The sequence below is a fragment of the Pleurodeles waltl genome, chromosome 4_1, assembly GCF_031143425.1.
Source record: "Pleurodeles waltl isolate 20211129_DDA chromosome 4_1, aPleWal1.hap1.20221129, whole genome shotgun sequence".
Lineage (NCBI taxonomy): Eukaryota > Metazoa > Chordata > Amphibia > Caudata > Salamandridae > Pleurodeles > Pleurodeles waltl.
Window position 1 is genome coordinate 746,866,997 of NC_090442.1, and position 25,243 is coordinate 746,892,239.

The window sequence follows — 25,243 nt, forward strand, 5'->3', positions numbered from 1 at the left end:
TGTCCCAAGTCCTGCTTTGCCCCAAGTGGCCTGCATGAGGAATGTCATGTGCAAGAGTTAACAGGAACTCCCCAAACATCTGAGGGACAACCAGTTTCCTGGTGGCACCAGGTTCAGGGGCCCTTGCCTCTGTTATCCCAGTACACCTTATGGGTGCCACTGATATCCCCTGCTTCCTGTGCTACAGCTTGCTGCCTTAAGCTCTCCAGTGTGGGACAGGTTTTCTGTTCCATGCTGAGTTCCTCAGTGGTGCCCCCCCCCTGCACCCAAGAGTTTAGCTGTGTCAGCTTTGAGCTCTTCTGGTGTGGGTTCTACCCAAGGAATAGATTCTTCTCCCTCAGGAGTTGAATCTTCAATGGAGGCTGGAGGGGGTATCTTTTTACCCTTTCTGCTCCTCTGTTTAGGAGCCTCCTTGACCACTGTTCCAGGCTCCAGGGTTCCCTGTTTCCTTTGTTTCTTGGCCTGTGCTCTGGTAAGGTCAAAGATATGCCCAGGGATGCCCAGCATTGCTGCATGGGCCTCCAATTGCACTTCAGCCCAAGCTGAAGTCTCCAAGTGATTACCTAGCAGACATTCTATAGGTAGATCAAAGGACACCACAGCCTTTTATGGGCCAGTAACCCCCCCCCCCCACCCAATGCCCCCCCAGCTAATGTCAATAACTGCCATTGGGTGGCACAAAGTGTTAGTGTGAGCATCAGTCAATTGGTACATGTGACCAAGTAGGTGTTGCTCAGGAGACACCCGTTTCTCAATCACCATCGTGACACTGGCACCTGTGTCCCTGTAGGCCCCAGCCTCAACACCATTTATTAAGGGATGCTGCCTATACTTACCCATGTTAAGGGGAAAGGCAGCTAGGGTGGCAAAGTCGATGCCCCCATTAGAAACCAACCAGCCTCAGTAGTCTCCCTGACTTGCCCAGATCCCACTACAGTCCCCACAGTGAGCCCAGCTACACTTTGGACTGACTACTGTTACTATTGTTATTACTAATATTGTTATTGCTGGGGCACTAGAAGTAGAAGTATTAGCAGTGGTGGGGGGCTTGGTGCCTTTCTTGGGGCAGGAGCTGTTCCCTTCCCTATAGCCTCTGTTCTTACAAATGTAGCACCAATGTTTCTTAAAGTTTGAGGAAGAGGAAGAGGTTTTATTCCCACCCCCAGAAGAGTTTTGCGGGCCTGATGAAGACTCTTAAGCTTTATCTTTGTCCCAACCCTTATCCTGATGCTTACCTGCTTCCTTCTTTTTGTGGTCTCCCCTGTGTGAGGTTTTTTACTCACTCTGGTGTGGACCCACTTGTCTGCCTTCTTTCCCAATTCTTGGGAAGAGGTCAGATCAGAGTCCACCAGGTATTGATGCAGCTGATCAGATATACAGTTATTTAACATGTGCTCTCTTAGAATCAAATTGTTTAAGCTCTAGTAGTCACTCATTCTGCATCTATGCAACCAGCCTTCCAGAGCTTTAACTGAGCAGTCCACAGAATCTACCCAATCTTGGGAGGACTCCTTGTTGGTTTCCCTGAACTTAATTCTGTATTGTTCAGTGGTCAGGCCAAAACCATCTAACAGTGCATGTTTGAGTGCTATATAATTGTATGCATCTTCCTCTCTGACAGTGAGGAGCTTGCCTCTGCCTTTGTCAGAGAAGGAGACCCTTAAGAATGCTGCTCACTGTCTTTGGGGGATCTCCTGTACTTTACAGGCCCTCTCCAAAGCAGTGAACCATTTGTAAATATCATCTCCCACCTTGTAAGGTGGGATTATCTTGCTAAGGTTCCTAGAATCATAGGAGCCATCCCTGACACTGGTGTTCCTGAAGCTAAGATTACTGCCACCATGGGGAACTAACCCCAAACCCTGTCTCTCCCTTTCCACTGCTAAGGCATCCCTAACTAGGGCTAGCTGTTGCTGCTGCAGCCTCAGCTTGGCCTCCTCCAACCTCAGTTTCCTAAGCTCCTTATCTAAGGAATCGTACCCTGAGGTGGAGCAGTGGGTCTCCTCAGATACAGAGGAGGAAAGGATATTGCCAGAGGAAAATCTATCCCTTCTCCTGGGGACTCTCTGAACCAACCCTGTAAGAGTTAAGGTGGGCCTACTGATATGACCCCCCCCCCACTGCCTGCAGTGCTCCTAACAGGGCTGTGGTGTTACCCAGGGCCTTCCTGACCCTCCCCAGTGTAGCCTAAATCTACACTGTCTAGGACTAGGGGGTCAGTTTCTACTTCTTCCTCCTTCTGGCTGCCTGCATTGTCCTGGTTAGCCTGTCGCATTGGCTCTCATTATTCTAATGAGACTACTGGAGTTTGAGCAGCAGAGTCGCCTGCCGTGTGGGAGACTGAGTCTAACCTACTACGGGTGACACCTGTCGCTCCAATCCGGGTTTTGCTCCGGACAACTAGCAGTGCCTCATCCCTACCAAAGGATAGTGATGATTGGGCAGCCGAGCGCATGACACACTAGGCTTCTCAGGGAAGTTGTGGTCACTCAGGTCGCATCCAGTTCTCTCATTTACATTTGAGTCTCATATATAAATGACAAACAGAGGCAGTATATGTTTCAATAATGAGTTTAATAAAACAACTGCATCTTAGATAGCAAAGCATGAGCTGCAATAACCAGGACGATACAACATGACAGTATTAGAATTGTAACGAGAAGAGTGAAGCATAAAAACAACGCTATCATATTGTCACTATAATCAAGGGACTATTTCCTATCTAGGTTGTAATTTGAGCACAGCATGTTAAGCTCTAATTCTGCCTTTCAGGTTCACCTGGGAAGGCATCAACTCCCATACCTGAGCAAAAGCCTGGGGTCTGCGTTAGCATCTGTAGCGAAGCATTCAGAAATCATCATACAGTTGTGGTTCCCTGGCTGGAATCTTCCTCTAACGTGTAAGGGACAAGGAAGTGTCTATATAATAACGCAGCTGATGTTCTGAGAAAATGTCCCTACGTAAGGATGTGTATTTTCTACGAATGCTGGAGACTAAACTTCTACTACGTTCACCGGCAATGTACCGAACTGCAGCATTGAATGAAGCACAGAGTGATCAAGAATGTCTTGTTTGAGAAGTAACCTCAGAAGCAGATTTCTCCCTGTCTTTAGTTTTCTGGAGGCACACATTTCCCTCAACTCTTGGAAAGTGAGACTCTCATAGTGGGAGTCTGGGGCCTGAGAGGTGTGCTCTACTGAAGGTATTCTTGCTAGAGTGGTGTGGGTGCCCCTAACTACTCTAACAAATAGACTCCCTAAAAAAGTTTGGAGCAAGGGCTATGCTAGACCCGTAACTTATCCAAACGTAGGAGACTAGAAATCCTGACAAAGTGTAGTGTGTACCTAGTAGCTAGTAATGGTCTTTCCTGTGGAAAGTGACTGGTGACAAAGTGGTAAGGCAATTGCAAGTGTCTTATCCCAACGTTGTACCACCAATGTAGGAAGCTGGCCTTGTGTGTGGTGAGCACCTCTGGTGTTACCACCTTATACCAGGTCCAGGTATCCCATATTAGTGAAGCCAGGTATCTCTAGATGTAGCTGCGGATGAGCAGCCAAGACCTATCTAGGAGACATGCAAAGCTTATGCAATACCACCAAGGTCACACAGCACTTACACAAATGAAAGAACCGCAAAGTGTTACAAAAATAACGGTACTTTATTATAGTAACACAAATATTAGAATACTGAATAAGCAATCCTCCAACTGGAGGTAAGGAAACACACTACTATATAAACATTAGCAATCAGTAAATAGCATAGAAAGAAATAAGCATTGGTAAAAGCAATAACAAATAGTGAGGGACCTAGGGGAGGGCCAAACCACATACTAAAAAAGTGGAATATGAAAGGTAGTCACGGAGGTGGAATCAGTAGAAGGGAGCTGGATGAACTAGGAACCCCAAGAGGTGAGTATCAGAGTGCCCCCCAGCGACCAGGAGATCAGAGGTAAGTACCTCGTTTTCCCCAAAACAAACAGGAGGACTTTGGAAAAGGATTGTGCAGGACCCAACCAAGACTGGAAGAACCCAAAGGTGGATCCTGACTGAAGAGGACCTGCAAAGAAAGGGGACCAAGTCCATTTCGAGATGGAGTGTCCAGTTGTGGCAGGAGCCACCACTCACCCTTCAGTGGATGCAGGACCAGGACTACAGCAGACGAAGAAAGTCAGCAGTGCAGCACAGGAGCTGAAGAGGAGTCCCAGAAGTGATGTCCCACATCAGTGGTTGAGATGAAGTTGGTTATTGGTGCTGGAAAACCACCAACAAGCCTTAGCAAATGCAAGAGTCAGAGAAAAAGGTTTGCAAGGCTGAAGAGGACCAGCAAGGTCCAGGGGACTTGACCCAACGAGGGGAGCCTGGGGTGACCCTCAGCAGCTAGGAGAGTCACAAGAAAAGGTGGCAGCACCCACAGGCAACCCACTGGCAGCAGGCACAGGATTCGCAGTGAGGCCCACTCAGCACACCTGAAGAGGAGTCCCACGTCACTGGAGCAGCAGGTAGGAGACTGCTTTACAGAAAGAGGTGCTGGAGGCCGGGGCTATGAGGAGCCTGAAGATCCCTTGGAAGAGGAACATACAAGCCTTGGTAGCGGCAAGAGTCACGGTGCACAGGGTACTGTCCTGCAAGGAGAGGCAAGGGCTTACTGTCTCCCAAGTTGGATAGCTGGTAGAGAGGATCAAGGGGATCACTCCAGACCACCATCTGTGATGCAGGATCCATGCAGCTCCGGAGGAGAGAAGATCCAAGCAGCCGGTTGTTGTTGCAGTTGGTGCCTGCGGATCAGGAGAGTGACTCCTTCACTCGAAGGGAGATTACTTCTTACTTCTTGTGCAGGCTGAAGACTCATTGCCCTCCGAGGATGCACATCCAGGGAAATGTTGCAGTTGCTGGAAGGAGCCAGAGAAACAATGTTACAGAGTGGAATCATCACTGTAGTTGCAGACTGTCAGTTTCTGGAGAATCCAGGTGCAGTCCCAGTGGCCAGAAGATTAAGTGACGATGTAGAGGACTCCTGCTGGAATCTTGTCCATTGAATCTGAGGACACACCCAAGAGGGAGACCCTTAATAACCCAGGAAGGGGGATTAGTCACCTAGGAGGGTGATCAGCTATCAGGAGGGAGCTGTGACATCACCTAGCTGACCTGGCCACTCAGATGCTCCCAGAGGCCTCTGCCCACCTTGGATTCAAGATGGAAGAATCGAGTGGCCACGTGGAGGAGCTCTGGGCACCCCGTGGTCCCCTTTCCATTGTCCAGTTTTGTGTCCTTGGACTGGTGCAAACCCGTTTGTGCAAGGAGGGCACCAAACATGCCCTTTTAAAGCATACTAGTGGCTTGGGGAGGCTACCTCTTCCAAGCCATGTAACACCTATTTCCAAGGGAGAGGGTGCTACCTCCCTCTCCCACAGGAAATCCTTTGTTCTGCCTTCCTCTGCCTGAGCTGGTCAAGCAGCAGGAGAGCAGCAACATGTCTAAGGGGTGGAAGCAGCATGGGCTGCCCGGAAAACCCCAGAAGGCTGTTAGGAGCAATGCTGGGGGTCCTCTAAGGAGCCCCCAGAGTGTATGAAATCATACAATCAATACTGGCAATAGTATTGGGGGTATGATTCCGACATATTTGATACAAACATGCCTAGGTTTGAAGTTACCATTATGTAGCTGAACCTGTGTCCAGTACACAGATAAAATGGCTTCCCCGCACTTACGATGTCCAGTGTAATGGAGCTGGAGTTCGTAGGGGCACCTCTGCTCATGCAGGGATGCACTCACACAAAGGTACCTGTACCCTGCCCTGTGGGCTAGGAGGGCCTACCATCGGGTGACTTACACTGACCTGGTGCAGTGACTTATAATGAAAGGGTGCATGCCCCTTTTTCATGCAGGCTGCAATGGTAGGCCTGCAGACACATTTTGCATGGGCTCCCATGGGTGGCACAATAAATGCTGCAACCCATGGGGGACTCCTGGTGCCCCAATCCCCTGGGTACCTAAGTACCATATACAAGGGACTTATATGGGGGCACCAGTATACCAATTGTCGGGTGTGGAAAGTCCTAACTAACCAAATCTAGGGGGAAAGAGCACAGTCTCTGGGGTCCAGGTTGGCAGGATCCCAGTGAAAAATCAAAACACACTGACAGCAGGCAAAAAAGTGGGGGCAACCATGCCAAAAAGAGGGTACTTTCCTACAGTGGTGATGATAGGGGTCAGTAGGGACTCTGGAGTGAATGCCACTCATGACAGAGTGGGTCTCATCTGTGGTGAGGGAGGTCCAGCAGTGCAGGATCTGTAAAGGTTCAGAGGGTCCGAGCTGGAGGGTTGTTTGTGGGCTCAGAGGGTCTTGAGGTCTGAAGCTATCATAGATGTCTTTGATTTTCAGGTGGAAGAAGGTGGCTAGTCTGTCACAGAGGTCCTGAGATGGAGGGGTTTTTGTCACTTCAATTGGGATCCGGCAAACTCCTTGATCACGGCAAAGAGCTCTTTGGTGTTCTGTGCGGTGGTGCTGATATGGTCCTGCAGGGAGGCTTTCCTGGTGGAGCTGATGAGGTGGTAGTGGGTTTTGATGGTGGATTTGAAGGCGGTTAGGCCTTTGGGGGACTTGCTGTTTCTTCATCTTTTTTCAGCTATCTGCTGGTGTGCCTGGAGTCCTTGAATGCAGGGAAGAACCAGCTGGCCTTCTTGAGGTTGTGTTTTGCTGAGGCCTTTTGGAGTGCTGCTAGGGTGTTGGCGCATTCAGAGATCTATTGGTGAAGGTTCCGTGCTGGGATATTTGCTTTTGTGGTTAGGGGAGGAGGAAACTTGCTGAGGGTATTGGTGAGCTGTTCCTCTGTAATCTGGTTCCATTTCCTGCTCAGGGTGCGTAGAGTGCGGGGTGGATGGTTAGTATGGTGATGGAGAAATGAATGCAGTGGTGGTTGGTCCAGTGTAGCGTGGAGGTGTGTACGGTGATGTTGTTGCTGGCAGAAATGATGGAGTTGAGTGTGTGTCCAGCGATGTGTGTTAGTGGGGTGATAAAGTTGTTTGAGGCCTATTGTGGCGAGGTTTTTGAGCAAGGAAGGGGTATTGATGTCGTTGAAGTTGTTGATGTGGTAGTTGAGGTCGCCAAAGTGAAGGTAGTTCCTGGAGGTGAGAGCGTGGGGAGATATGAGGTCGACGATGGAGTCACTGAAGGCTGGACGGGGGCTGGGAAGCCCATTTATGAAAGTGCAGCAGAAGGTGGACTTGGGGGCGACGAGGATCTGGAAATGGAGGTGCTCCATGAGGGGGAGTGTTCTTCTGTGTTGGCCAAGGAGCCGCCGGGTCGAGAGGGCCAGTCTTTGCCGAGCAGTTTGTAGAAGCTGGGGATGGCGATGGCAATGGCGATGCCCGGTGTTGATGCTGGGTTCATTCATGTTTTGGTGAGAAAGGCAATATCCGGGTGGGTGGTGTCTAGCAGGACACAGAGTTCTACAGCGTGCTTGTGGAGGGAGCACATGTTGAGGAGGATGCATTTGAGGTGGTCTGGGTGAGTGTTCAACGGCCCACTGGCGGGAGGGTCTGGCTTTTGGCATAGGGTGAGGGTGCAGGTGGCAATGGAGGCAGGAGAACGGTACATGTGTGTCTCTGGGTGATGCAAGATGACACGCGGTGGAGCGTCCTGTGTTCAGCGTGTGGAGGGTCTCCACGTTGTAGTGGTGGATGGTCAGAGGACCAGCCTTTGGCATGCCTTTGGCATGCCTTTGGCGCGCCTGTGGCACATCTCCACTGCTGCTGCCATTAAGAAGGGGAGGGAGGTGGTAGAGTCTGATCAGCTGGGATGCAGGATGGCGGGAAAGCACTTTGCAGGGAGGGGGCGGTGCCGCAGGTGCAGCAGTGGCAAGGAAATGGAGCGTGGGGAGAGGCAAAGGTGCCGAAAAGAATGAGACAGGAGAGAGAATTAACAAAAAAAATAAAGAAAAATAAGAAAAATAAAGATGACAAAGCACAGAAAAATATGCAAGAACAAAGATGACAAGCCCAGATACTCACACACAGATGGTCACTAGGCCACCAGGGATGAGGCGCAGGTAGGAGCCTGCAGGTGGTGGTGGGCCTCAAACTGAGTCAGGAAGGCACTCAGTTTGATTGCAGCAGAGGCAAAAGTAATAAACATAAATATTTTGAAATTAATATCAAACAGGCAAATAAACTCTATTAAAATAAAAATTAAACCAAAAATTAAAATGTAAAGAAAATGTTAAATTTTGGGGAATACAATTTACCACTCCCATTTCAATCTACAAAACAAAAGGAAAAGTGTACCACTTCAGAAGCATAAAATTTACTATTCCCAAATCCAACGTAAGGTGCAGAAGGGAAAGTGTTGGACTTTGGAGGGGGTCAGATTTACTATTCCCATTCCAATTTAATCAAGAGTAGGGAAAGGATTTGTCATTGTGGGTGGGCAGATTTAATATTCTAATTCACATTTAAGCTACACTGATGAAAGTATTGGACTTAGAGGGGTGAGATTTGCCACTCCAACATGAGCATCAGTATGGAAAGCGTTGGACTATGGAGGGACAATGTTTACTATTCCCATTCCAGGAACAGTAGGAAAATGATTGGACTTTGGAGAAGCCAAATGTACCACTACAAGGTAAGCAACAACAAGGAATGCATTAGACTTTGGAGAGGCCCAATTTACTTTTTCAATTCCAATATAAGCAGCAATACAGACAGCACCGTACTTTGGAGGGGCCAGATGTATTATTCTCAGTACAACTTAAACAAGGCTCGTGAAAGTATTAGACCTTGGAGGTGTCAGATTACTGTTCTCACTCCAACCTAAACAACAGGAGGAATAGAGGTGTCTGATTTACTATTTCCACTCCAAGCTAAGCAACAGTATGGAAAGTTTGGATTAAATATGCTCACTCCAATCAAAGCAATGTTAGGAAAAATGTTAAGCTTTGAAGGGGTCAGATTTACTACTCCCAATCGAACTCAAGCAACAGTAGGACAAGTACTGGGCTTTTGTGGGGAGGGGTGACATTTAATATTCCCACTCCAATGTAAGCAAAAATAGGGTTAGCTTGGATTTGGGAATTCAAATTTGGAAAGTGTTGAACCTCAGATGGACAGAGTTAATATTTCTACTACAAACAGTAACAAAAGTAAAATATCTCTAAAAAATAACATTACAAATTAATATAAAATATAAAATATATTTATAAGTTACATTCATAAATACAATTTCTCTAAGTATGCCCATGGTACCAAATGAATAAAAAAAAATAAAGAAATAGGAAATCTTTTACAAAACAAAATAAGGAAGAAATATTTTTTTTTAAATTAACTAATTAATGAATTAATTATCTATATAACTAAAAATCTTATAAACCAATTGAACACATTACATTACTTTAAAACATTAAGGGGCATATTTAAGAGCCCCTAGCGCCTCCGTGAGCCACATTAGCATAATTTTTTCTGACGCTAATGTGGCCCAACGAGGCCTAAATGCCCGAGCCATTTTTACAAAGCTTCCATTGCACCACTTTGTAACGATATGTGCTACATTATGTCTACACCAGGCATAATGTATGCAAAGGGGGTGTTCAACAGATTTCCTTGTGCCATTTTTATTGGCACTTTTAATGCCTGCTTAGAGCAGGCGTTAAGAGGGGGCACGCCATTGTTCACAATGGGCCCCTCCGTAATCTGCAGGAGTAGCGCCAACATTTTGGCGCTACTCTTGCAAAGTACATCAATAGCGTCATGAAAAATGATGCTATTGACCCCTACCCTGCGCCATGGAGTGCTGTATTTTAAATATGGAGCACACATGGTGGCAGTAGGAGGCGATAAAGGGAGCAAGAAAAGTGGGGCTGCACTGTGTGCAACGCCACTTTTCATAAATATGCCTGTAAGTACATTTAATTAAATTATGTAATATTTACATAATTTATGTAATTAATCATCTAATTAACTAATAAATTATAACAAATTGTAAAAAAGTATGCAAATATATATTAAAATATCTTTCCAATCTACTTTCTTTCAAAGCCAACAAAGCCAACAACTCAGCCATAAGCTAAAAATAAAATAAAATAAAAAACTAAACTTTAAAAATATTACCAACATTATAACTACTAAAAAATTACAGATAACTATAGTTAACATATTAGTCACTTAAACCACACAAAATCATAAAACATTACAAAATAATACAAAATCAATATTATATACAATTATAATAAAAAATATTAAATAACTTATTCTTACCTGCTTTGTTCCGTAACACACTGTTCTTGTCACCACAATATATTTATGATAATGTTTGTGTCAGGGGATATTTTTGACACAATATTAACCCCTTCGCTGCCAGGCCTTTTCCCCCTCAGGTGCCAATCCTTTTTTTTGGCTATTTGAGGCAGTTCACGCTTAGGCCCTCATAACTTTTTGTTCACATAAGCTACCCACACCAAATGTGCGTCCTTTTTTCCCAACATCCTAGGGATTCTAGAGGTACCCAGACTTCGTGGGTTCCCCAGAAGGAGGCCAAGAAATTAGCCAAAATACAGTGAACATTTCGTTTTTTTAAAAAAAATGGGAAAAAGGGGCTGCAGAAGAAGGCTTGTGTTTTTTTTCCCTGAAAATGGCATCAACAAAGGGTTTGCGGTGCTAAAATCACCAGCTTCCTAGCTTTCAGGAACAGGCAGACTTGAATCAGAAAACCCAATTTTTCAACACAATTTGGGCATTTTACTGGGACATACCCCATTTTTACGATTTTTTGTGCTTTCAGCCTCCTTCCAGTCAGTGACAGAAATGGGCATGAAACCAATGCTGGATCCCAGAAACCGCAACATTTCTGAAAAGTAGACAAAATTCTGAATTCAGCAAGGGGTAATTTGTGTAGATCCTACAAGGGTTTCCTACAGAAAATAACAACTGAAAAAACAAAATATTGAAATTGAGGTGAAAAAATCTGCAATTTTTCTCTACGTTTTACTCTGTAACTTTTTCCTGCAATGTCAGATTTTTAAAACCAATATACCGTTACGTCTGCTGGACTCTTCTGGTTGCGGGGATATATAGGGCTTGTAGGTTCATCAAGAACCCTAGGTACCCAGAGCCAATAAATGACCTGCACCCTGCAGTGCGTTTTCATTCTATACTGGGTATACAGCAATTCATTTGCTGAAATATAAAGAGTGAAAAATAGCTATCAAGAAAACCTTTGTATTTCCAAAAAGGGCACAAGATAAGGTGTTGAGGAGCAGTGGTTATTTGCACATCTCTGAATTCCGGGGTGACCATACTAGCATGTGAATTACAGGGCATTTCTCAAATAGATGTCTTTTTTACACACTCTCTTATATTTGGAAGGAAAAAATGTAGAGAAAGACAAGGGGCAATAACACTTGTTTTGCTAATCTATGTTCCCCCAAGTCTCCCGATAAAAATGATACCTCACTTGTGTGGGTAGGCCTAGCGCCCGCAACAGGAAACGCCCCAAAACACAACGTGGACACATCACATTTTTTTAAAGAATACAGAGGTGTTTTTTGCTAAGTGCCTACCTGTAGATTTTGGCCTCTAGCTCAGCTGGCACCTAGGGAAACCTACCAAACCTATGCATTTTCGAAAACTAGAGACCTAGGGGAATCCAAGATGGGGTGACTTGTGGGGCTCTGACCAGGTTCTGTTACCCAGAATCCTTTGCAAACCTCAAAATTTGACTAAAAAAACACGTTTTCCTCACATTTTGGTGACAGAAAGTTCTGGAATCAGAGAGGAGCCACAAATTTCCTTCCACCCAACGTTCCCCCAAGTCTCCCGATAAAAATGATACCTCAGTTGTGTGGGTAGGCCTAGCGCCCGCGACAGGAAATGCCCCAAAACGCAACGTGGACACATCACATTTTTTGAAAGAAAACAGAGGTGTTTTTTGCAAAGTGCCTACCTGTAGATTTTGGCCTCTAGCTCAGCTGGCACCTAGGGAAACCTACCAAACCTGTGCATGTTTGAAAACTAGAGACCTAGGGGAATCCAAGATGGGGTGACTTGTGGGGCTCTGACCAGGTTCTGTTACCCAGAATCCTTTGCAAACCTCAAAATTTGGCTAAAAAAACACATTTTCCTCACATTTCAGTGACAGAAAGTTCTGGAATCTGAGAGGAGCCACAAATTTCCTTCCACCCAGCGTTCCCCCAAGTCTCCCGATGAAAATCGGCCAATCTGCCCCCAAGGGGGGCAGAAATGGTCTAAATACAATTTGCCCCCCAGGGGAGCGACCCTTGCCTAATGGGTCACTCCCCATCTCTAAGTACCAAACAAAACAAAAAAAAAAACAAAAAAAAAAATTTGCCCTGGCGCCTAGAGGTTTCTGCCCCCCCTGGGGGCAGATCCGCCTAATAACAATAGGCCGATCTGCCCCCGGGGGCGCAGAATTGGCCTAAATAAATTTGCCCCCCCAACCCCTGCCCGGGAGCAACCCTTGCCTACGGAGTCGCTCCCCCTGCGTGACATTGGCACCAAAAGAAAATCCCCGATGCCTAGTGGTTTCTGCCCCCTTGGAGGCAGATTGACCTAAAATCGGCCAATCTGCCCCCAAGGGGGGCCGAAATGGTCTAAATACAATTTGCCCCCCAGGGGAGCGACCCTTGCCTAATGGGTCGCTCCCCATCTCTAAAAAAACAAACAAACAAAAAAAAAAAACACACAAAAAAAAAATTTCCCTGGCGTCTAGAGGTTTCTGCCCCCCCGGGGGCAGATCGGCTTAATAACAATAGGCCGATTTGCCCCCAGGGGGGGCAGAAATGGCCTAAAATAAATTCCCCCCCCACCCCACCCCACCCCACCGGGCGAGCGACCCTTGCCTACAAGGTCGCTCCCCTTGCGTGACGGCGCAGCAAAAGATCCCTGGTGCCTAGTGGTTTCTGCCCCCCTTGGGGGCAGATTGACCTAAAATCGGCCAATCTGCCCCCAAAGCGGGCAGAAATGGCCTAAATACAATTTGCCCCTCCAGGGGAGCGAACCTTGCCTAAGGGGTCGCTCCCCATCTCTAAAAAAACAAACAAACAAAAAAAAAAAAGAAAAAAAAGTTTGCCCTGGCGCCTAGAGGTTTATGCCCCCCCGGGGGCAGATCGGCCTAATAACAATAGGCCGATCTGCCCCCAGGGGGGGCAGAAATGGCCTAAAATAAATTCCCCCTCCCCCCCCCCCCCGGGGAGCGTCCCTTGCCTACAAGGTCGCTCCCCTTGCGTGACAGCGCAAAAAAAAGATCCCTGGTGCCTAGTGGTTTCTGCCCCCGTTGGGGGCAGATAGACCTATAATCGGCCGATCTGCCCCCAAAGCGGGCAGAAATGGCCTAAATACAATTTGCCCCTCCAGGGGAGCGAACCTTGCCTAAGGGGTCGCTCCCCATCTCTAAAAAAACAAACAAAAAAAAAAGAAAAAATGTTTGCCCTGGCGCCTAGAGGTTTATGCCCCCCCGGGGGCAGATCGGCCTAATAACAATAGGCCGATCTGCCCCCAGGGGGGGCAGAAATGGCCTAAAATAAATTCCCCCTCCCCCCCCCCCCCCCGGGGAGCGTCCCTTGCCTACAAGGTCGCTCCCCTTGCGTGACAGCACAAAAAAAAGATCCCTGGTGCCTAGTGGTTTCTGCCCCCGTTGGGGGCAGATAGACCTATAATCGGCCGATCTGCCCCCAAAGCGGGCAGAAATGGCCTAAATACAATTTGCCCCTCCAGGGGAGCGACCCTTGCCTAAGGGGACGCTCCCCATCTGTAAAACAACAACAACAACAAAAAATCCCCATGGGGGGCAGAAATGGCCTAAAATAAATTTGACCCCCAGGGGAACGAACCTTGCCTAAGTGGTCGCTTCCCTTACGTGAAAAAAAAAAAAAAAAAACTCCCTGGTGTCTAGTGGTTTCTATGCCCCTTGGGGGCAGATTGGCCTCATAAAAATAGGCCAATCTGCCCCCAAGGGGGGCAGAAATGGCCTAACTATAATTTGCCCCCTATGGGAGCAACCCTTGCCTAAGGGGTCGCTCCCCACACCTAAAACACAAAACAAAACACAGAAAAAAAACAAAAAAAACCTAAAGTATCCCTGGAGTCTAGAGGTTTCTGCCTCCCCGGGGGCAGATCGGCCTAATAATAGGTCGATCTGCCCCCAGTGGGGGCAGAAAAGGCCTTAAAAAAAATGACCCCCTGGGAGCGACCCTTGCCCAAGGGGTCGCTCCCTTATGTCACTTAAAAAAAAAAAAAAAAGTCTAGTGGGGTTTCAAAAAAAAAGTCTAGTGGGGTTTCAAAAGCCAGATTGCAAGCAATCCGGCTTTTGAAACCCTGGGAGACACTTAAAAGGGAAGGAAATACATTTCCTTCCCTTTGAAGCCTCTCCTTGCCTCCCCCACGTGATCGAAAGAGAAATGCTGAGCATTTCTCTTTCGATCGCGCTGGAAGCTGAGCTTCCAGCGCGATGGGGGAGGCTCTGTGATTGTCAGCGTGCGCTCGTGCGCTGACGTCACGGGGGGTGGGGGGTCGGGGGTTGAAAGGGAAGGGATTCCCCTTTCAGCCCTGGCCTGGGGGGGGGGGGGGCGGCCCTCGGGGGGAGCGCTAGCGCTTCCCCCGAGGGCCGGTAGCAGGACGTAATGGTTACATCCATGGCGCCACACGGGTGCTGCCATGGATGTAACCATTACGTCCATGGCGGGGAAGGGGTTAACAGCCAACACTATCTTAGGGAGCTTTCGAAGCAGGGTATTGCTACCAGATATACTGATATCACTGCTGAGGACATGTTACTGTTGTCATAGACCAAAAACAGTTCTGCCATTCGGTATGAGATAAGTTGCTGTAATAACTAAGCAAATACCAGGTACATGCCTTTAAGACACACTTGTATTGGTGACAAACAGCACCAAGACACAAAAGAATAAGGGACTCATTACGAGTTTGGTAAAACTCTCAGGGATCAGGGGGCCGTCAACCCAGCTGCCTCCCCCTGCTGTATTACGATGTTCACACCTGGCTGACCGGCGGGAACATTGTATTACGATATTTCCGTCGGTCAGCCTGGCGGCAACAGTGCTCAGATATTGGTCTCGGCTCCAGGCCAATACCATAGCACTACAGCACTCTCGGAATAAGCACTGTCTACAAAGCAGACAGTACACATTTAGAGGGTACTGGGTAGGGGGGCTGTGCATTGCCCATGCCACAGGCCTGGCCAGTGCAGGGGTCCCCCTGTGGCCCCAAGCACTGTGTTTTTACCAGGCTTTCCATGGCACGGTCCCTTCTATGGAAAGGCTGGTGGAAACAGGGGCCATGATCAGCACAGAGGCGCTGAGTTCAGTGCTGCCGTGGCAGACCATGAGTCCAACCGCCGTCAGCCCGTTGGGATCCATGTTCCAGGTGGTGATGGCGGTCCGACTACCAGGGTGGTAATGTGTCGGTCGGACCGCCATTCCCAGACTCGTAATAAGGCCCTATGGGCCTGATAATGACATTGGCGGCCCAACCGTTGGACCGCCAAAGTCACAGGGATGAGGTCACCGTCAAGCCGGCCGCCTCAATCCCTGTCATATTACGATGTTTCCACCATTGTATGTAGCAGCATTGGCCTCTGCTCCCTCAGCCGAGGGCAATGCCGTCACACAGCAGCATCCTCATAATGCGCACTGTCTGCATTGCAGACATTGAGCATTATGAGGGTGCGGGCAGGGGGGCCGCTGCACTGGCTTTCCACCAGCCTTTCCATTTCAGTCCATAATACCCAGGAATTGCTTTATATTTGTATTTTTCTTTTGTTGTTGTGCTACAAGGAGGGGCAGAAGTACCACCAACAATTTATTTAAATGTTGTAGGGTGTTGCAGGAAGCACCCATAGAAACATGTTAAAAAACGTTGCTGTAAGTCCCCTGGGTCATTGAATACATGACCCGAGGAGAGTTTTTCATAATTTTTTTAAGACTTTGAGCAGAAGGTGTATGCTGTTCAGCTGGACTGTGGGGTCCCCTTGTGGTCAGTCCTATGGCTGCATTATGTAGTCTGAAGAGTATTAAAGAAATTTTCAAGCATATGTTCATAATTGGTTTAATTAAGACTGCTTTCTTTAAAATATTTTTGAGGTTACCATTATTATCAGTGTTATTGAGCACTGTCATGTGTGTATTGATAATTAATGCATTAGATTATGGTTATGGTTATTGATTTTAGTGACAATTTACTGTGGAGATATTTTGACAAAACCAATAGGTCTGCTTTGTATATGTTGATGTGTGTTTTGTGACCACCCAATAAAGCCAATAGGCCTGACTTTAATATATTGATGTTCTGACCTTTTGACAAAGCAAATCGTCTTGCCTTGTATATTGATGAGGTCACCCTTTGACAAAACCAATGGATCGGCCTTTTATATACTGACGAGAAGTCTCCTTGACAAAGCCAGTAGACCCAACTTATTTAAAATGACACCCCTTCATATTGTGATGTGCGCTCTCATTGGCAGGCCATGCATGGGGGAGTTGGCCATCCCGAGTGAGGTTGGGTAGAAGGCCTGCCTGCCATAGGCTAGGGATGTTGAAGTTAGATATGGTAATAAGATCATACCTTGCATTTACATTGAGAAAACCAAAAAAAGACCCCGAAAAAAACAAAGAATAAATTGACATTATAGCTTTGTAGGGTAATAAGATCTTACGTTTTGTTAAAAGAAAAACTCTGAAATTCACTGAAAGATTAAAGATTACAGTGATGCTAAAATTAAGTCTGGTAATAATATCTTACTTCATGTTAAAAACAAAACCCTAGAAATTCACACAAAAAAACACCAAGGTAAAGTGATGTTATGCCTAGGTGAAAACATCAGTTAAAAAATACAATTCTATACCGAACAAAACTGAAATTCACCAGTTATTCTTTATTGAGCTAACTATAACTTATGCCCTTACCATGCACTGCTTATGACATCACATATTACATCACTAATGATATGTTCAATGACACAATTGATGACATCTTAAATGAAATCTAGGATGACATCACCAATCACAACATCTACCATACGGCTGTTCAAATTACTCTGCAAATCAGTGCAGCCTTTGAAATATGTAAATAAGTACTAAATGTCACAGTACCATATAAAGCATAAGTATCATAAACATATGTGGATGCATAAAATGATTAGACTTTAGCCTACTGCCACTAGACATGCAAGCCCTATTAGGTGGCCAGACCCCTACCACCCACATCCTTCGTAATGTGCTCAAATTTTCACAGAAGGTCCACTACCTCTAAAAACCCAAGCCCCATTAGGTGCCCAGAGACGCAACTACACACGGCCTTCACAATGTTCAAAACTCTTTAAGGATAGCCCTCTATCACCAGACACCCAAGCCCCATTAGGTGTCCAAACACCAACTACACACAGCCTCCACCTTGTGCACAAATCATCAGGGCAAGGACACTCCCTCCAGGCATCCAGACCCCATTAGATTGTTAAGTTCCTTCTACGCACAGCCAGCACTCTGTGCACACCTTTTCACAGACAGCCCACTACCTACAGACTCCCAAACCCTGTTAGATAGTGAAGCCCCTACTACGCACAGCCTTTGACCTGGGGACAACTTATTGAGACCATCAATGATGCCATTGAACATGTCATGAGTGATGTAATATGTGAGGTCATAGACACTGTATGGCAGGGACACAAGGTTCAGATAGCTCAGTAAACTATGGTGAATTTCAGTGTTGTTTTAGTTTAAAATTCTATTTTTTAGCCATATGTTTACCTAACTATAATTTAACTTTAACATTTGCTTTTTTCAGTGAATCTATCCATCTATATACATATTTATATTCTCTATATATTTTAAATTCTACTCTAACACAGGATTATAAGGGAAAAGTAACTTTAGTTTATTATAGTTATTATTTTAACTATATTAACATTAATTCATTACTGTATTCTTACATCCAAACCTTAAAAACCTCTTACTGCCCCAAAAACACTACCCATTCCTGTTCCATAACCCCTTACTGCCCCAAAAACACTGCCCATCCATCTCTGAATTCAAAACGTGCCATACTACTTCTTAGTACTTCCTATCACTGCATGACCCTAAAACTTCAAGCTACCTCAACTACCCATCTCTGATCTCTAAAACGTCTTACTACTCATAATGTTGCACATCCCTCAACCCTAAATACCCCCTGCTATTCCTAAACATTGTACATTCCAGAACTCTAAAAACTCATTTGAAGTTCCCATTCCTGAATCTTAAAAAACATGTATGACTCCCGCGCATTACCCATCATTGAACTCGAAAAACCTCTTACAGCCCCTAATCACTACCCATTCATTAACCTTAAAATCCATATACTAGCCCTAAACACTACCTACCAGTGAACCTTAAAATGTCATTAGTGGTCTTTCACTCTTCCGTACCATGAAATCTAAAAACTCCTTGCTACCCTTATCTGAACCCACCATGAACCCTAAAACTCTCATACTATCTCTAACCACTACCACCCCAGAACCATAACTGCTCCAAACTACCACTAAAGACTACTCACCCATGAATGCTAAGGCCCTCATTTTAACATTGGCGGTAAATGCTGCCTACCGCCGTGGCGATGGCCGCCAATAGACCATTGCCATGGCTACCATTCGCTCACCCAATTATGACCACAGCCGGTTTTCGCCACAAGAAGGGCGGAAATCCGGCTGTGGCCGTACTGGCAGATGGTGGTAAGGTGGCGCTGCTACCATTAGCAGCGCCACGCCAGTAGACCGCCGCCAGCCATATTATGACAAATAATACAGCCTGGCGGTGTTCTGCTGGCGGGCGCTGCTGGCGGTAGCAGCAACCCGTCCGGGGCTGGAAGACCCCCTGGATCCAGGTAAGTCGCATTTCCGACAGGGGAGGGGGGTGAGGGGTGTTGTGTGTGGGTGTGTGTGCATGTAGGTGTGAGTGTGTGTGTGAATGCAAGTGTGTGTTTAGTGTTGTTTGCGTGCATGTATGCATGTGTGTGAGTGCGTGTATGAATGGAAATGGGAATGCATGTCTGCATGTAAGTGTGGTTGAGTGTGCAGATGTGGACGTGAATTAATGAATTCATGTGTGTATGTATGTGTGTATGTCTGTGTGAATGAGTGTGCGTCTGCGTGTGTGTGTGTATGGGGGAGCGTAGATGATAGGGGGTAGGAAGTGTCTGGGAAGTGTTGGGGGGGAAGAGGGGGCCTCCTATCAGTGAAAGGGAAGGAATTACCCGTCATTGATAGGGCCTACCGCCATGGTTTTCATGGTGTTACGAACGCCACGGAAACCATGGCGGTAGGCAGGGTCATGATACCGCCGGCGGCACAATATCGGCCGCTGGGCTGGAGATGGTTATCTCCAGCCCGGCGGCTGCTACCGCCATGGTGGTCGGAGTGGTACATTGGCCAACCCGCCAATGTCATAATGTGGCTGTACTACCACCACATTATCTCCGACCACCGGGGTCATAATGACCCCTTAAATGTCTTAACTCCCTTAAATAAAAAAAAAACACATATTTACATTTTTAATGCAGTTTCCCAGCATTTTAATGTTTTTTTGAAATATAACAATTTATACCTAAAATAATTTAATAACACTTCTTCATAATATGTTGTTTGTTAAATAAATTACCTTAAATGTTATTAAAATATGTTTAAATTAAATATTTATATGTATCAGTTATAATGCATATGTTAATTATGAGCCCACAAAGTGAAACTTATTTATTCTAAAATAAGTTAAAAGTCAACTGTCCTCGAGACTATATATGTGTATAAGTCTATATGTCTCATATGTATATCTATTTATACATATATACACTCAAGTATATACATTCATACCTAATATCACCCAGTGGCAGTCACCACTGGGTAGTTATAGTTGCGATTGTGATTGGTAGGAAAAACATTTTTTTGTTTTTCTAATAACTTTGATGCGATTTGACAAAATTAAAAAAAAGCTTTCCAAAAAATGTCTCATCCACCTCAACTCCTTCCTGGAAAGTTTGAGGGTGGTTCATGAAGCGGTGGGCAAAGCAAAGGGAGGCCCCAAAACAAGTTTTCCCTATTTATTTTTCCACAGGAAAATTTAACAGTGGATACTACAAAAACTTCGGACCAGAATTCCAAGAAATTGGGCAGAAATCTAGATCTTGGCCCTGAAAGCGTGATTTTTATGATTTGTAGTAAATCCATTCAGTAGGATTAGACGAATTAAGGCTAAAAATATAGATATTCCACGCCATGGAGGATGCATGGAGCTGACAGACCTCAAGATGAGATCTGATTGGCTGCCACAACATCAACAACGATGTGGCAGCAGCCAACTTAGTGTTTAGGCCCTGATTACGAGTTTGGTGGACTGCAACACCAGTCCGCCAACCTCCAGTCAGGGTGGCCCACCGGCCCCATTATGACTTTCCCGCTGGGCTGACCGGCGGAAACCAAGGTTTCAGCCCAGCGGGAAAGTGGCGGCAGTATTGTCTCCGGCTCGTAATAGAACCGGCGGCAATGCTGCCGCCTCAGGGGGCACCAGCACCCTCGCAATGTGCACTATCTGCACAGTTGACAGTGCACATTATGAGGGTGCTGGGCAGGAGGATGCCCATGTCATGCGGGATGCCCATGTCTAGGCAATGCAGGGCCCCCCCTGTGGCCCCCTGCAGCTGTTGTGCCAGCCTTTTCATTGCAGGGAAGCTACCATGAAAAGGCTGGCGGAGAACCAGGTTGTAATCAGCAGAGCGGTGCTGAGGTCAGCGCTGCCCTGGCTGATAGCAACCTGCACCAGCTGTCAGCCCTTTGGCATCTCCGATCCCAGCAGAGATGGTGGTAGAACCTCGTAATGTGGCAATTGGAATGCCACAAACACGGCAGTCCAACAGCCACCGCAAGTGTGGCGGTCCAAGGGCCACCACACTCATAATCAGGCCCTTAGTCCTGAGTCCTGCTAAAATGGTAAAAAAACTAAAATAAGGTTGCACGGTAGGGATGCCTAATGGACCCTGCCCTCTAGGGCCAAAAACATGTTTTGTTTAATTTTGCAGCAAATTTGAAGTAGAGCTGCAAAATTTAAAAAGAAAAGTGCGACCTCCTGCGCATCACATGAAAACTCCACTAGGGTAAGAAAGAGCCTGGGGCAGAGCATTTGTCTCTAGGAGGTCTTAGGACCTCATTCTTAAGAGCTGAGCTTCAATTAAAGGGGAGAGGGTTGCATGGACCCACTTCCTGGCTCACACGGCCCTGGGTAGCCCATTCCCCAGGGCTGCTATTTAATTACAGGGGAGAGGATCTGAGGCCAAGCTTCAGTTAAAGAAGAGGCGGTGCAAGGCTTTCCTTCTCAGGCCTCAACAGGACCTTGGGGACCCTATGCCGTTGGACCTCTAGTTAATTACAGGAGACGAGTCTCATAGCCCCCTTTAATGAGTCTTGAAAGGCCCCGGGACCCTATAGCCTGAGGTTAGCTCCTCTCCTGTATCCCAAGGAGCCCATTCCTGGGACACTATTTCCTTGCCCATGATAGCCCAGGGGATGGGTGCCACTGGGGCCTGTAAAGACTCAGGAGGGGGGCACATACCATTTCCTCTTAAAAAAAAATATGGCCCGAGGGGATGGCGTCCCTGGGGCTGTAAAGGCTCAAGGAGAAGGGCCACTCTCCCACCTCCCCATAAAAACAATAGAGCTCCAGGCGATGGGGCCTTCAGGCCTGTAAAGGCTAGGGGGCATGCCTCCTCCCTGATAATTGAAAAATGATTTTTTTTTTAAAGAATTGCCACCTTCTGCTGGCACCCAGGATGGGTGCTGGCAGGGGAGCCAGCAAGGTTGCGAGGGCTCTGGGGCTTCCCTGGTGGCCCCCCAAAACATTAAGGACCTGGGAGTCCTTACCATGCACTGCTAACTGCCGCCCATATTACATCACTTTTGACATGTTCTATGACATCATTGAAAACAGGATGGAAAAACCCTAATTGAAATTATTGTTGACAGCACTGTGCATGACTGGGGTCTGAGTTATAGTTCCTTTAGGGCACAAGATACAAATACTTGAAATAACAACAACTGGTGAATTTCAATGGTTTTGTTAATTTACAATAGTTTGTTTCAACTGACATTTTCACCTAACTATAACGTCCCTTTAAACTTTTGTGTTTTTCATTGAATGTCTAAAGTTTTTTTTTTTTTAAATACTCAAACCACTTTACTAGTAATGCAGCTTAAAAAACGGATAAAATAGGGCTATAAAAATAGAAAGGAAATGTTTTCAGCTCCTTGTAAATAAACCCTTCTGTTGTTGCTACTGGTAGCTTGTGGAATTGACTACTGTGAAAGTGGGAGATTTTCTGACGAGTCTATGATATTCTATGGACCCTATATAGGAACTGAGCCATACCTGGTGAAGAAGAGGCTGCCATGCAGTTATATACATCTGAAAGAATTGGGTCCATATGCAAATTCCTCAGAATCCTGTTTATCGAGGAGACCTAGGGCATAAGGAATACAGGTTACAAGACTTAGGGGTTGTGTAAAAAAGAACAGTAGCAGAGATCATGAAGATTCTTTGAACAGTACATGGAAATGTAGTGGAGTAAAGTAAATGATGGCAGAGTGAAATGTAAGGAAGTAAGTGGCTTATCTGGACCTGACTAAAAGGCAGTTGTGGCTCGCTGCGCTCTGAAGGGGGGGGGGGTGGGTGCGGCATGCGTGGGGGAGGGGTGGGGGCATTTAATTAAAAAAATTATAATAAAAATAAAAACTTACCTGGTCCGCCGCCGCGCCGTTCCTCTTTCCTTCATCACTGCCGGAAGGCACAGGCTCCCAGTATGCCCTGCGGCCAATCCTGATGCTGCTCAGAGCAGGGTTAGGATTGGCTGAGAGCGCCCAGCCAGGCCGCTCCTAGGCAGACTGGGAGCCTGTGCCTGCTCGCTCCAGCCTGGCAACACAGTACCAGGCTGGAGAGAGCACAGTGCGCGTGTGTGTTCGGCCGGCCCAACATACATGCACACTGAGGGGACTGCACAGTGCACTGCCCTAATCCCCGTCATCCCCATTGGCCCTGCCCCTTTCACAACAAAAGGATAATAAACATTCCTTTTGTTGGGAAAGGTTTGCAGCTTCTGCTGCTGGCGGCGGGGGAGCCACCAATGCTAAAAGGTCTATTTGCATGTGCGCTGCTTTTCATCTCTCTTATTATCTGGCTCTACCATGCACAAGGGTAAAGCTCCTCCGTGCTGACAGTGAACAAGAAGCATCAAGAGCATTCCTAGTGTACCCACAGATGCAGTCTGGTCAAAACAGGAGACGGGGTCTCGCTCTCTCAGTTGCTTCAGTCTGAACTCTTTCAACCAATAAGCATAACAGATATACCAAATAATTAATCCCTTATTCCCTGCAGTTATCTTTGCTCCACTTTGGTTGTATCTAAAAAACTCTGAGGCATATTTATGGTCCCCTATCGCCATCTTACACCACATTAGCATCATTATTTTTTATGTTAATGTGGCCCAACGAGCCCAAAATCTCTGTGCCGTATTTACAGAGTGGCGCAATGCATGCATTGTGCCACTCTGTAACCCTTTGCGCTACATTATGCCTGCGCCAGGCATAATGTATGCAAAGGGGGCGTTCCCCCATTAGGGGCACCACAAAAATGGCACAAGGAAATCTAGGAGATTTCCTTGTGCCATTTTTAGGCACTTTTAATGCCTGCTCAGAGCAGGAGTTAAAAGGGGGCTTCCATTATCTAAAATGGGCCCCTAAGTAAATGGCAAAATATTGGCGTTACTCCTGCAGAGTCAATAGCATCATGAAAAATTACGCTATTGCCCCCTGCCCTGCGCCATGGTACGCCATATTAAAATACAGCGCACACATGGTGGTGGGAGGGTGGTGCTAAGGAACGCAGGGAAAGAGGCGCGGCACTCAGTGCCGCGCCACTTTCTATAAAGCTGCTCCTTTGTTTTATGTCTACAGTGACCCTCTGTTGATTAATAGAGCACTGTCATCTCTTGAAGTGAGTACAAAGCATTACGTTTTATTCAAACTTTACATAGGTAAACTGTATAATGCAGAGTTCAGAGAATTATGATCCTGTTTAGAGTTTGGCAGACATTGTATCCCATAGCAAATACAATGAATTACGCTGTACTTTAAACCCGAGATCTGCCGGACTCATTTAGACCTTAAGTTTTTCATCAACTGAGCCCTGTTGGCTACTTAGATGGGACTTCCTAGAATGACACAGAGGAGTAGGGGCTGTCAAGGAAAAACCTTACATCCCTTAGCCTATTTAGGACAGATGGTGTAACGTTTATTTTTTGGGAACTCACCACCAGGAAAAGCCTGGCGATGAGGGAAAGAAAAAAAAAAAATGAACCTAAAACCATGGGAGAAAGCTCCCAGGGAGTGGAAGTCATTCGGTTTTTTTGTTCCCCAGAAACAAACTCCCAATTTGGGATTTTGTTTCTGAAAAAAAAAAACTTGGAAAGCGCTTGGTAGCAGCTGGGAAATCCAAGGCAGCCGTCCACCAAGCATTTTTTACAGTGAAAGGAGCTGCCGTGACAGCAGTTCCTTATAGTGTACATAGATGACCGCTGGGCGGGGGGTCACCTGTTAATTTGAGGGACAGTAGTCTGTCAGGATGACGGAGGTAATGTCCTCCATCATCTTCATGGGCAGAGTATCATCCATCAAATCATAAAGACACTTAATCTTTATTAAATGCTTAAAAGGCACTATATTTGTACTCTGCTCTACACAGAATAATAAGCTCCGAGACGGAATAAAAGCGTGAGTCAGAACACTCAGCGGTCAAAATAGACATAAATGCCTCTTCTCAATGAATGGCGTGTATCAGTAGGAGATTGGCAGTTAATCAATCTATATTTTTTAGATAAATTATATTCAGAAAAACAACAGAATATGAAACCAAGGTCACAGTGATCCATTTTTAGGTATAGGAGCTTTTAAATAGGTCATATGTTTAGTTTTTTATCGACAACATAAAACATAGAAATAAACAAGCAATCTGCAACACTAAAACAAGCAGAAAATGGACATGAGCTGATGTAGTTTCTAGTGTATCAACACTCTCCCCTCTAGCGTGCGATAATATCGATTACTAAAATGCAATAAGAAAATACCTTATTTAAGCCAATGCAGAGGTGCGCAAGGAAGAATGAGATGAATCACAATTTAAAGGACGATACAGTGGGGAAATACTCTAAGGCAA

At 46.2% G+C, this 25,243-nt stretch overlaps 1 protein-coding gene across 1 annotated transcript in view; it reads right to left on the reverse strand.

Annotated features, from left to right (window-relative positions):
* PAX4 (paired box 4) overlaps positions 1 to 25,243 on the reverse strand; it is a 234,916-nt gene that overhangs the window by 58,355 nt on the left and 151,318 nt on the right. The window contains exon 5 of the mRNA XM_069227551.1: positions 22,406 to 22,496. Coding sequence (XP_069083652.1) covers positions 22,406 to 22,496 — 91 coding nt within the window. The remainder of the gene's footprint in view (positions 1 to 22,405; positions 22,497 to 25,243) is intronic.